Consider the following 12,888-nt stretch of genomic DNA (forward strand, 5'->3'; position numbering starts at 1 on the left):
CAAATTGCGCTGGAAGTGGGTGTGGAGGTTCCTTGCTTCAGCAAAACATCAAAGGAATGTTGAGAGAAGCCGAGGAATGTCAAGAAGACTAAGGGAAACTCAGTGGGTTTCCACTTCATGCCAGATTTTGCCTACCTTGAAATATGAGGCAAATCCAGAGATTTCTATTAGGGTACAATATCTGCAAAACTCTAAGGGATGGTGCAAGGATTTTATTCAGTGTTTCACACATCCCTAACAACTGAAGATGGGAGCACAACCAATGTGAGTCACCTCTGTTGAATTCAGGCAAAGGTTATAAAGGTATTGACCAAACCCGAGTGATTGTGTTACCTACATTCCAAACATAGACCTTATGAAGGTATAAATTAATTTCTTCCCATTAGCTGTTATGTAATTGTGATATGCAAAATTCTAATGTATTTTCAGATAATCTAGGTTGAAAACGGTTCCATACACTCCCTCTGACCCTACAGTCAGCAGAATGGGAACTCTTTTGTATAGTACATGTGTGAACTAAGGCTGCACAGCATGCACACAGACCGTACATTTAAAACACCTGACTTCCTCCAGTCCTGGGAATTGTAGTCCTGGGGGATAAATTCCAGTTTCCAGGATTTTGGGGACGCCGACGCCGACAATGTGTTTTAATTGGATGGTGTGAGCACAGCCTTTGGCTCTAGGTTGAAGCCAGAGATCTGTTAGCATAGTTCTCCTTATTTATAGTGCGCCCATCTGGCTTGGTTTTCCCAACAGAATATTAACAGAATAAAACTTCAAACATTAAAAACTAACACCATCCAGATGTTGGTGGATTGCAGCTCCCACAATTTCTGACCACTGACCATGCTAACAGAGTCCAACAACATCTGGAGGCTCACAGGTTCCCCATTCCTAATGGGGATAGGGATCAGCAAGATTATCAAAGCTGTATGAAATTAGAAATTTCTTCCTCCATTACCCTTGTGTGGCCTAAATAGATTAAAATATTGATTCAAAGACTCTGCTGCTTCCAGAACGCAGTGTCATCTCAGTTGACAAGACAAACCTTCTGCCACTAGGTGGATATTTTCCAGTGTGCAAAACAACTAACTGAAGCTAGAGAAACTAAATATTAGGTGTTAACTCTCACAAAACCAGTTCTGCCAGTCTAAACGTGAAACACTTGGGAGGGTGTGTCCATTCTTAAAATGTGTCAGTGAAACTGCAAATAGTAGGCAAGATGATCGACAGTAAAATGAGGAGATAGCCATTGTCATTGTGATGGATTTTAATTGTAAGCTAATCTAACTGAAATAGTGAGATATAAATTAGAGGCAACAAAACTACAAAAATCCTGGTGTAGCAAGAATTTCAGATTATATTTAGAACCAATATAATTGAAGTCAGATGATACATTCAAAGTAAAAATATATTATCTTCAAAAAGCATCCTAAACATCGCACAAAGATCCCCCCCCCCATATATAGGGGTCTTTCCCTCCCTCCTGTGAACTGACCTGAGATCTATGGGTATAAAGAGGTATACAAATTTCAATCATCATCATCATCATCATCATCATTTCTAAGATATATGAAGAGGATTAGACAAGAATAGCAGCTGATAATAAGAGTAACTGAACTGTTATTACAAGAAGCAGATTCCACTTCAGCATCTGCATGTGTATTGATAAGTCTTGGGTTGTGTTTTATACTTTGGAATGGGGTTATCTGCCCTTTATGCATAAAGAGCAGGATGCCGCATCTGGGGGCTGTGTGTTTGGTGCAACATTCATAAAGGGCGCACAACATTGTTGTGGCTTCGGGTTCAATGGCAGGGTGTGCTCAGACTGCCTGTTGGACCTCTTGTCATGGAAAAGAGCTTAAGGCCAGGTAGCCCAGGAAGACCAAAGCTTACCAAGCTCAGTATATAAGGAGGAAGGAACGGAACTCAGAATGAGGAGACAGAACTCAGCAGGTCATGAGGAGACTCACCGGATCAGACAAGCCCTGAGGCCCCAAACCGGTAGAAAGGACGCTCCAGAGCGACTGGCGCTGAGGCCTCAGTCCAAGCTAAGGAGCTTCTCTTTTGCTTTTAATGTTGCCTCACCAAATTCTCCTTCCTCTCTTTCTGACCCAAAAGAGCAGGAAAAAAACCACATCCACCAGCAAACAAAGCAAGGGTGTGTGTGTGTGTGTGTGTGTGTGTGTGTGTGTGTGTGTGTGTGTGTATGCGCATTAGAACAAAAAAGGCGGGAAAACAGAACACAGAGGGAATCTGAGGTAAATAATTTTTGTTTTCCTTCCTTTCTTTTTTTCCCCTTAGTAAAGGAAAGGAGATTAAGGGCAACTGATACCAGCGGAGCCAAGAAGAGATTTGGAGAAGGAAAATAAAGAAAAGATAGCAAAGAAAAGTGAGTAAACCTGACAGAAAAAACAGAAGCGAAGCAGAGGTGATCTGCTCATTGCAGTGATGGGGAGCCAGTCATGTCCCTGAAGAATTTTGCTCCTGCCTTGTCATCCTAAGACCAACCTGATAGCCCAGCGACACCCTCCATAAATTGATTTAATACACAGTGTTCCTTTACAGCAGCCAAAAAAAAAAAAAAATCCAACCACACTCTACATAAATTAATTCCTTTTTAATATAGATGAAGTACATGTTTAATTACAGCAGGCCAGTGATTCCAGTTAAATAAAATTAAAACCCTTTATCTTTCTCAAATATAAAATTACTAATTCATGTCTTAAAACAATATAGCAAAAGCTTTAAATTACATCACCATTTAGCCACAGTAGTTTAACACCACTTATATACTCCATCACTTTGGCAAAAATTATGTATTCTTTTTAAAAACAGTGCATAACGTTATAGAAACTGTATACAACCTCATATTGCACTTACTGTATTTATATACAATAACTGTAAAAGAAAATAGAGCATTTACTTGGAATGAACATGAATTTATCACAATTGTAGGAGGATGAAAGCTGGTATGAATATTAAAAATGTTTAGAAATGCATTTCATTTATGTACAGGGTTTATGAGTTGTATTAACAAATATGTACATGTCTTGCTTAATATATAGTTAGTAACATATGGTAACCTTTGGTTGGATGCAACTGCTTGATCAATTTTAAGCTCATATGCTCTCCAAAATGCCAGCAAGGTATAAAATGGTGCACAACTGTTAGTCAACAGTACAAAAAACTACTTCTACCTACATTAACCCCTCATATTAGTGCCTATTAAGTCTAATAGTGTTTGTACTTTATATCAATTTGTATGTGCATATATCAAAGAACACTTTTATGGTTTATGTCTGCAAACTTACATTCCATAACACTTGCCTATAATGTGCCATTTATTTTAGAATACCATTATCATACCAGAATCACTTAAGTTCCCCAGAACAATTCTGTGTTTCTGTTGTAATATTGCCAGCAGAATATAAAAAAATATGTGCACCATCAGTATATGTTTTAGAAATCTACCTCTTACTAGTTTCTTATCCCTGACTGACCCAAAGATTTAAGCATGCTCAATTGTTAGTATCTTCACAGTCCTCTTTCAGATTTGGAATTCATCCTGAGTTTGCAAATGTTCAAAGATCCACTTGTGTTCCAAGGTAATAGGAGCGCTTTCCGTTACAAAATGCTTATGCAATTGAAGAAGAGCTGGGCATCCCATGAACTGTTGTGCTTGTTGGTGTCCCACTAATGGCATTGAAAATGTGTAGCGAGTTGGGCATTACACTGGCTTTTTCTTCCATAGCAGTAATCTTAAAGAGAGAAAAACACATGCCTTACATATGGTTGAGGGAGGAGGTTTTTCAAAAGAGTGGGGTAACCATGGATTTGTCCTTTGGCTTCTAGCTAAAATGTCAACAGGGACCTAACTTCAGATACAGCAAGTAGGGGGGGGCACATTTTAGCATGCAACTCTGCCTAACACATACATCCGTGCAAGGCATATTTTTTCTAATATAACACAGTTTTGTATATTATTTTCACCAAATATACATTTTCCTACATATTACTTGGCAGGAGAACCACATTACAAATTGGGAGAACTGTGAATTTCCAAGATGGCTGTTTTCTGGTTTGCATACTGTTTTGAAAAGTGGGAATTATGTAGATTCAGCTTTAAATGCAACCAGGATTAAATTTCTCCCCCATCTCTACTTGGAAGCAAAGTCCAACTTGATTTAAATGGAATGTATTTCTAGATAATTGGAATTATGATAGGGAGCAAGTCTATAGAGACACAAAAGTTAGATATAGGTCAGATGACCTTCTCAATTAATATATGTTTAATTTTGTGACTGGTTCTGAAAATAGCAAAGAAAGATGTTTAGCTAAAATTCACCCTTCTCTAACTACTTCTGTCAAGAAACTAGATCCTCCTTCTTTTTAAAAATTCTGATTGCCCTATTAGTTTTGTAAGAAGCAGTGTAGCAAAACGTTATTCTTTGACTGATAAACATTCTGTTAAGCAACAGTGATATGCAGAATGGTTAACTATTCAACATTAAAACAAAACAAAGCCTAAGTCTCCCTTCAGTTCTGCACTACATATTCCACATTATATATTGTGTAAAGGAAGTTAAACAAAACTCAGATCTCGAAAGAGAAACTAAAAATGTATTACCATCCCAGCTGATCACATTTTCAAAGCAGCATAGGGGAAAAGGGAAGGAAGAAAGAGAGGTGCCCATTAAGATTTCTATAAAATGTATTAAACAGGGGAAAAAATCTCTGAAACATTTATTCAAGAAAGCAAAATGGACATTCCAATGTTTGCAGAATAGGTAGTACAACCAAATTTACATGCAAGCCATGCACTTATATTTCCATAAAATGACTGTTTCCTTGGTGTTTAAGAGTTGCTTCCATTATGATTACATTTTCCAACGGAAAAATACATGACCTTCAAATCGAAATTAAATCTGTAAAACAGGAATGGGGAACCTTTTTAGCTCAAGGGCCTTCTAGGCAGGGGAAAGTAGCCTGTGGTGGGCAGAGTCAGAGGCAAAGGTGGGTGGAGCAATTAATGTTAATTTTATCTTGGTGTGGTAGGCTAATTTCTACTCACATTTGCCCACCCCTCTTCTCTACGCTCTGTCCAGACAAACAAGAGGCACTGTCTGAGTTCAAGGGCACATTCTAGCCAGGCAAAAATATATGGGGCGTAAAGCAGGCTCAGAGAAGTAAGTGGCCTGAGGAGAGTTCAAACTGTCAAATACAGAGGCATGCAGCCCCTGAGCCTGAGGTTCCCCACTCCTTGCTGTAGAGGAAACGTTAGAAATATATTAATTCTTGAACATTCACCCACACCATGCAATGTTGGAACACAGTCACAGCAGAAGTCATTCTTTTAGCAAAGCAACTTATGGTGTACTTGTGGACTGACCATATTCTAATGTTACATCGCCAAGTACAGTATAATAATCAATTAAGCGGTTTTATTAGGGGCAAGAATGGAAAAAAGGGAGAGAAAGGTGCTCATTTTTCATATTAGAAGTAGCAGGCTTAAAGCAAGATAGGCTACTGCATTTAAGTCTGACTCATGTGCCAACTAAACTGATTTTCTTTGTAATTCTGTTATTTTAAAATCCCCCATACAACTGAATTCATGAAAGTGTGTGCATTGTACCAACCAGAAAGGAAGAAATGAAAGGATTTGTTGTTAGATAACTCTGTTACAGCAGTTAATAAATCATAGGATATGCTTCAAGGGCATTATCCATTAACATCTAATATAAATGAAACATTCCAGGGTGGAAGTCTTAACCCATTTCCTTCAGCATCATTATATTATTTAATGTCATAAAAATACATATCACATTTATTTATACCCCATCTTTCCCCTAGGGTGGCTTACAGAAAGAAACTTGAGTGTAAAAAACAACCACCCTCAAAAGCAGTAAATTTTTATTGGCAATTTACAGCAATTTAAAAGCTAGGAATACACTAAAGAATTGGATCCTCTGAATTAAGTACTCAAATAATAAATGATTCCAAGAAAAATATTTGGTTCTTCTCAACCAAAACAGGATGACCTGACCTGAATGAAATACTTAATGTTCAGTACATACTTGTTCATGCATGATTTCAGAGAGTTCTTTTGCCATTTCTCTGTAATTAGCCTTCATTCCTTCTTGATATTCTATCTGATCTTCTTTTATAAGCCGCTCATTTACTTCTAACGCCTGTCCACAAGCTTCAACAAATTGTCTGAAATAAATATAATTTAATAAAATGAAATATATTGAGAATGGTTCTAATACCAAAGTTCCAAAAAGAAATTTAATAAACTTTCATATTTTTTACCTGAAAACTTCCTTGAGTAACTTTAGCTTATTGTCTGGATACCGTTTGGTGCTTGTATCATCCAGAAAAGCTCTGGCATATGCCAACGGCCCAGCATTAACCTAAAAATATATAAACAGTTATAAATTATGTTCCAACCCCCCTGGATTAATATTAAAACTAGTTTTGCTCATCCCTCTGAATTGGGCTATACAAAAGTCAAAGACATTTCTGAAAAATAGCCTACTCTACTCTACTCTTGCTAAACAAGCCTTTCTAGCCTTTACTGGTAGCTGCATTTGGTCAAAAGGCATGGAGACTATCTGTGAATGCTATTCCCTCCCAGATTTTTCTGCTCTGGTCGCTTGGGACAATGACAAAATCCGTAAATGGATTCTAGACAGGGACGAAGCGCTGGACCTGGCTCTATCCAATGCGACCAACCTATCCACATGGTTTCCTCGTGTGAAGGAAGTAAGATCTATGGCTCACTGAGTGACCTGACGAACCTTATGCAAAGAAGGGCCTTCACACTTGCCCGCTTCCACTCCATTCCCACAGCATTCCTACAGGGTATATTTTCCAACACTCCCCCTCGACCTTCGACTCTGCCCGTGAAACAAGGGAAAGATAGAGGATTTTATCCACTTTTTCTTTCACTGCCCCCTATATGATGCAATAAGACCAAGGCTCCTTCTACTAATTCCTCCGCTCATTGTCTTGGAAGATGACCGCATGAAATTTCTATTGGTGGACGCTAACCCCAGGGTTACCCGCGGGAGTGGCCATCTATATCTTGCAGGCCCTGAAACTCAGGGCTCTTTTGACAGGCTAACTTTCTCTAGACTCGGATCTCTGTAAATATTTTGCTACGGACAAAAGACACATGTGTCATAGTTTTTACCAAACTCTGTTTTATATAGCATGATTTTATATTCGCTGTTTTGCAAGTGTATTTGATACATTCTCCGTATAATAGCGGTAAGCTACCACCTGGATCCTTTATGTGCTATGGCCACCCAGCTAATGCAAAAAAAATTTTTTGTTGTTGTTGTTACTCAGAATAGACCTACAGAAATAAATGGACATGAATAGTTTAGGCCTATTAATTTCAATAGGTCTATTCTGAGTAAAACTTAGTCTACCACTAAGTATACCACTCTTATTCAGTGGACATTGTTGGCACTGCATATTATTTTATCAGTGTGACACAAATACACAAACAGAATTCTAAAGCGGGAAGAAGCTTATTAGGCGATTTTAAGGTAAAGGAAAACTCCACACCATAATCAATTTAATCAACATACCTGAACACTAACACTACCCTGCAGCTTCAACTGAAGTTTGATCATATCTACTTCAGCTGATGAACAAAGTTGCCGGAGCTCAGCAACCTTCTTACTCATTTCATCAATAGCGACTTCAATTGGGTTTAAATCTGTATGGTGTTGATACATTATGGGAATCCGTTTCTTTACATAAGGAAAACAATGTATAGCTAGGGAAAGAAAACAATGAAATTATGTTTACACAACTATATTCATGCTATTTTGAAATATTAAGAGACTTGCAAGTCAATGCTTTTTATTTTGGGTGCAAGTAGACTTGTAAACAAACAATCATATATTTTAATAGCATAATTCTATAGAGCAAGGCTAATCAATGTGATCTGTCCAGATGTTTGGAACTACATTTCCCATCAGCCCCAGTTCTCATCGCATGTTGTCTGGGATGCTGAGAGTTTAGTGCAAAACATCTGGAAGGCACTACATTGGCTACCTCTGCTCTGCAGACTGTGTGCTTCTTTTGTCCAGTGTTTGTTTACCCCTGGAAAAATTCTGATCTGCAGAAGAAGACTAGCCTGTATCTTCTCATTATGTGGGACATATATAGTACTGTATGCTAGCTCATGAAAGTTACATGCTGTTCTATCCAGAAAGGACTAATGATTAAATATCAACTGGGTAAACCAATAAGTGGGGAAAACTTAGAAAAAAATTAAGCATGGGTCTTTCTATGCTTTTCTGTTTAGTTTATGTAATTCACATTTTGTTATCTAAAGAAGGATCACAACACTACTGTTTCCACTTGGTTCTTTGCCGGGAGATTAGCTATTAGCAATAACAGTTGTTCACATGCAGTGTCAGTCTTTAAGCTAACAGTAATCCTGGTGCAAAGAGTAGCCATGAGTCAGCATGCAACATAACTGGACCCTGGCCTTGACATATTTGTGCATGAACATAAGGCAATTGAGAGGCAATAAATGTTTGAGTAAACTTAAATATCTAACCTACCTACCTACCTACCTATTAGCTATTCACTGGACTGCAACAGTACATACTAGGCCAGTTTGGGGATGAAGCAAAATGGGGTAGCATACTCCAGTGAGCTGAGGGTAGTAGACTAGTTGTAGGGCAAGCCTGTGCCACACATAGCTCTGATCTCGAATAGAAGGGAATGACTCAGGAGGAATGAATGGGGAGGCTCCTGTTTCTGAGCACCTGCTGCCAGAGGTGAATACCTCTGTCTAATTTTACAGCTGACTGCCCTGAACATAAAATATCTCCCTTTCTACACAGGTTTTAAAATACACCCAAGACCTTTCTCTTTGAGTTGGATCACAGTTACAAGTGTTTCTGAAACGTGACCTTCTTGTTAAACAGCTTCCTGTCAGAGGAGAGAAACTGCATCAATAACATCCAAGGTACTGATAGGGCATCAATTTGTGTGCCTTTGTTTCACACACTATATTGTGGCAACCCATATTTGTCAAAGTGTACCCTTAGGTCAATTCCAGCTCCCCAGCAAGTATAGCAGTATAATTCACGTGGTTGCAAAACATTAATTTTAATAACATTTTACGTGTACAAAATGTAAGTGTAGTGCATGAAATAGCTTTAACTTGGTTAGTTGTTAGTTATAGGTTAGTTTCCTGCTGAACAGTTAGGCTCCGATAGGTTATTAGGGCCCAAAACATGCAGGATTTACCAAAGACTCAGATTTCTCTGTGGCTTTTTTGGATTAAATGGAAGCATGTTACAGGTACTATAGACAAAAAAAAAACAATGAAAGGTGTCAAGTGCTCTCTTTTGGTTTTTAGAAATCAAAGTACTGTCCCAAAGAACTGCAAATTTTGACCTAGTACCTGTAAGAATGGTGCGTCGTTTACATTGTTCCTCCACTCCCCCTCTTCTTTTGCCCATCTGAGTAAATGGCATCTCAAACATAAAGCGACGGATGTTGTGATTTCTTTCAAATTCTGTTTTTCTCTCTTGTAGTTCCTTTTCCTCAAAGTACGGAACTACATGAGTAACTTGAATATAGGCATATTTAGAATCCAAATCCTTAGGATTTACCTTAAAATAATTTGAGAGAATTAAAATCTCAACTATGAAAATATGCAATTATTTAAAAGTTACATTATTAAAACGTTAATTGAGCTAATACACTGATCATCCTTAAAAAAAATGTGAAAACTTTTTGTGGTGCCTTCAATATAAAAATTATCAATGTATGCCACCAAGGTCCTTCTTGCTTTATTCATTTGGTATTTTTTGTACTGCACAAGTAGGTGATCATCCTTTGTGGAACCAAACTTTACTATGCTTAAGAACTGTCAGGCTAGAAAGAAAATTTCGAACTGAGCTCATGTTAAGTTATATATAAATCAGTTGTATATTATTAGTTAAGTCCTACTTTTCCAGAGTCCTGGATCATCCTGACATTTTCAGATCCAAACTTATCTGAGTAGAGTTTTTGTAGCCTCTGGGAAATCTCTGAAAGGCATGTGAGTTTAGGCTCTTTGTATATATATTCTTTTCCATCTTCATCTTCAAAAAATCCCTTTAGAAAAGAAAAACCAATAGCAACAGTTAAGTTCTAAACAAACCAAGGTCCAAAAAAGAATGACTCCTAATAATTAAAGCAAGGTCAATGTATAACACAAAGGTTGCAAGCAAAAGAAAAAGAAAAGAATGATATTGAAAAATCAAGATAAGGAGAGCAAAACAGCTAATTATAGTATGGATGCATTGGAAATTATTACAATATTATTGAGGGAATGCTGTAAATTACATGATATGCCAACTTTAATGTTTTGAGGGTACAACACTCTATTTCCATATCATTGTTCACATGCCTGTTTCACATGCCAATATGGTGGTCCTCTGAGAAAGCCGAGTTATTTTGAACAAAATATGGCCAAGTGTTCTATACAAATAAACCAACCTTATCTAGATGAATTTTAATATAATCCTATTTTATAATTTACTTTGAAGCCCAAAACACAACCAAAATAGGTCCCATGGAAGGTGAAACAGGTGTCTGCTTTCATACAGAATGTCAGATCTGAGTTAATGTTTTAAGTTGCAAAAATAAATATTCCTATCTGAAGACGAAATGGACAATGTAGGGCAAGGATCACAACATAGCATGTATAAACGCAAACTAGAGTGACAAAAATACCCACAACAAACTAAGCTTATATGCAGTAGTTATTACTGCATTGCTTGTTTTGGACAGCAGTTTCTGTAATTACCTCCACATCTGTTTCACTGTCTGTAAACTGGTATTGCTACAGTCATAAGAGACAATAGAATAAATGGAATGTTACATCACTCAAATTGTACAATTCAGTGACTGACTAAATATTTTTTTTGGTCAACTATTTCTATCTAAAACTGTGTTTCCTCCATTGAATACACATGCTCATGTCACACACACATACACACACCCTGCAGTCACTGTATTTTGCCACTATGGAATAATATATAAAAGTGAAGAAGTTTGATTCTTTGTATAAGCATGCAGTACAAAGACAGAATTTGTGCAGTTTTCATCTGCAAGTGGAACTAAATATATTAATATTTTAAAGCAAGATAATATAGATCAGAAAGTGAACCAACATAATATATAAAAACACCAAAGGCAGTGTTTAAGTAATAGCTATGAATGGCTATTATTGAAAAACTTACCGCTGCCTTAAGAAAGTAATAGAAAAAGGGAAAAAGGAAAAAAGGAAAGTTTACTGAAGAAATTTCTCATTCAGAATACAGTTATTAGTTCAATAGTTCATTGGTTTCAAATACATGCAAGTAGAAATATACAACGCAGTTAATGCATGCTGTTAAAAAGGATACATTGCAAAAAATTGCAATTTTTCATATGCTAAGTTAAAGTTCAGGAAAGGCATTGGACAATGCTCACCTGTCCAAAAAATGCAACTCTGAAATAGGTTCCTAACAATCTTTTTCCTGTATGCATAACTTCTGTAACTTTGCTGTATGCCCGATGCAATGTGTCATACAAATGAGCTAGCCTCTAAAAAAATGGAAAAACACGTTTTGGTAAATGGTGGCACTTAGATATTTAGTATATTCTGAACAACACAAAACAGAATAAAAAACATACAAGCTTTTATATATCGTTAGCAAACTGTATCAAAATAATACAGCATTTAAAGGCTTGGAAAAGCCAATTATCTCAATTTAGCTAAAATTAGGGATAACTAAGTACGACTGAAAGCAATGGAACAAGTTATGATTACTTTTTTAGGTGTCACCTTATATTTGAAGTTGACTTAAGTAGTAAATAAATATTAAAAACATGCAAGAATGATAACTAAAAATGAACATTTCCCCCTAGTACCGTGTTTCTCATATTATAAGACATGTCTTATATTAATTTTTTCCTCAAAAAAACACGACATGGCTTATTTTCAAGGGATGTCTTATTTTTTAATAAAGTGCACGCGGGCGCTGTTTGCCGGGCTTGTCAAGCCCAGCAAACAGCGCCCGCCGATCTTCGGTGACAGGCGAGGGTGGGCGGAGAGCGGAGAACGATCTCCGCTTCCCCCCACCCCCGCCTGTCACACAGCACAGGTCCGAAGATCGGCGGGCGCTGTTTGCCGGGCTTGTCAAGCCCAGCAAGGAGCGCCCGCCGATCTTCGGTGACAGGCGGGGGTGGGGGGAGAGCGGAGAACGATCTCCGCTTCTCCCCCACCCCCGCCTGTCACACAGCACAGGGCCGAAGATCGGCGGGCGCTGTTTGCCGGGCTTGTCAAGCCCAGCAAACAGCGCCCGCCGATCTTCGGTGACAGGCGGGGGTGGGGGGAGAGCGGAGAACGATCTCCGCTTCCCCCCCACCCCCGCCCGTCACACAGCACAGGTCCGAAGATCGGCGGGCGCTGTTTGCCGGGCTTGTCAAGCCCAGCAAGGAGCGCCCGCCGATCTTCGGTGACAGGCGGGGGTGGGGGGAGAGCGGAGAACGATCTCCGCTTCTCCCCCACCCCCGCCTGTCACACAGCACAGGGCCGAAGATCGGCGGGCACTGTTTGCCGGGCTTGTCAAGCCCAGCAAACAGCGCCCGCCGATCTTCGGTGACAGGCGGGGGTGGGGGGAGAGCGGAGAACGATCTCCGCTTTGCCCCCCCCGCCCGTCACACAGCACAGGGCCGAAGATCAGCGGGCGCTGTTTGCCGGGCTTGTCAAGCCCAGCAAACAGCACCCGCCGATCTTCGGTGACAGGCGGGGGTGGGGGGAGAGCGGAGCACGATCTCCGCTCCCCCCCCACCCCCGCCCGTCACACAGCACAGGGCCGA

The 12,888-nt window shown here is 39.1% G+C and overlaps 1 protein-coding gene across 6 annotated transcripts in view; it reads right to left on the reverse strand.

Annotated features, from left to right (window-relative positions):
• Nucleotides 1–2,605: 2,605 nt before the first annotated feature.
• Nucleotides 2,606–12,888, reverse strand: part of DOCK9 (dedicator of cytokinesis 9) — a 111,107-nt gene continuing 100,824 nt past the window's right edge. For all 6 annotated transcript variants that reach the window (XM_035116162.3, XM_035116158.3, XM_035116160.3 and 3 more), the window contains 7 exons: nucleotides 11,497–11,610; nucleotides 9,988–10,134; nucleotides 9,437–9,647; nucleotides 7,599–7,789; nucleotides 6,313–6,413; nucleotides 6,078–6,216; nucleotides 2,606–3,761 (listed from right to left, as the gene is read on the reverse strand). In XM_035116162.3, the coding sequence (XP_034972053.2) occupies nucleotides 3,639–3,761; nucleotides 6,078–6,216; nucleotides 6,313–6,413; nucleotides 7,599–7,789; nucleotides 9,437–9,647; nucleotides 9,988–10,134; nucleotides 11,497–11,610 (1,026 nt within the window). In that variant the 3' untranslated portion in view covers nucleotides 2,606–3,638. The remainder of the gene's footprint in view (nucleotides 3,762–6,077; nucleotides 6,217–6,312; nucleotides 6,414–7,598; nucleotides 7,790–9,436; nucleotides 9,648–9,987; nucleotides 10,135–11,496; nucleotides 11,611–12,888) is intronic.

The sequence above is a fragment of the Zootoca vivipara genome, chromosome 4 (genome assembly GCF_965207765.1).
Source record: "Zootoca vivipara chromosome 4, rZooViv2.hap1.1, whole genome shotgun sequence".
Taxonomy (NCBI): domain Eukaryota; kingdom Metazoa; phylum Chordata; class Lepidosauria; order Squamata; family Lacertidae; genus Zootoca; species Zootoca vivipara.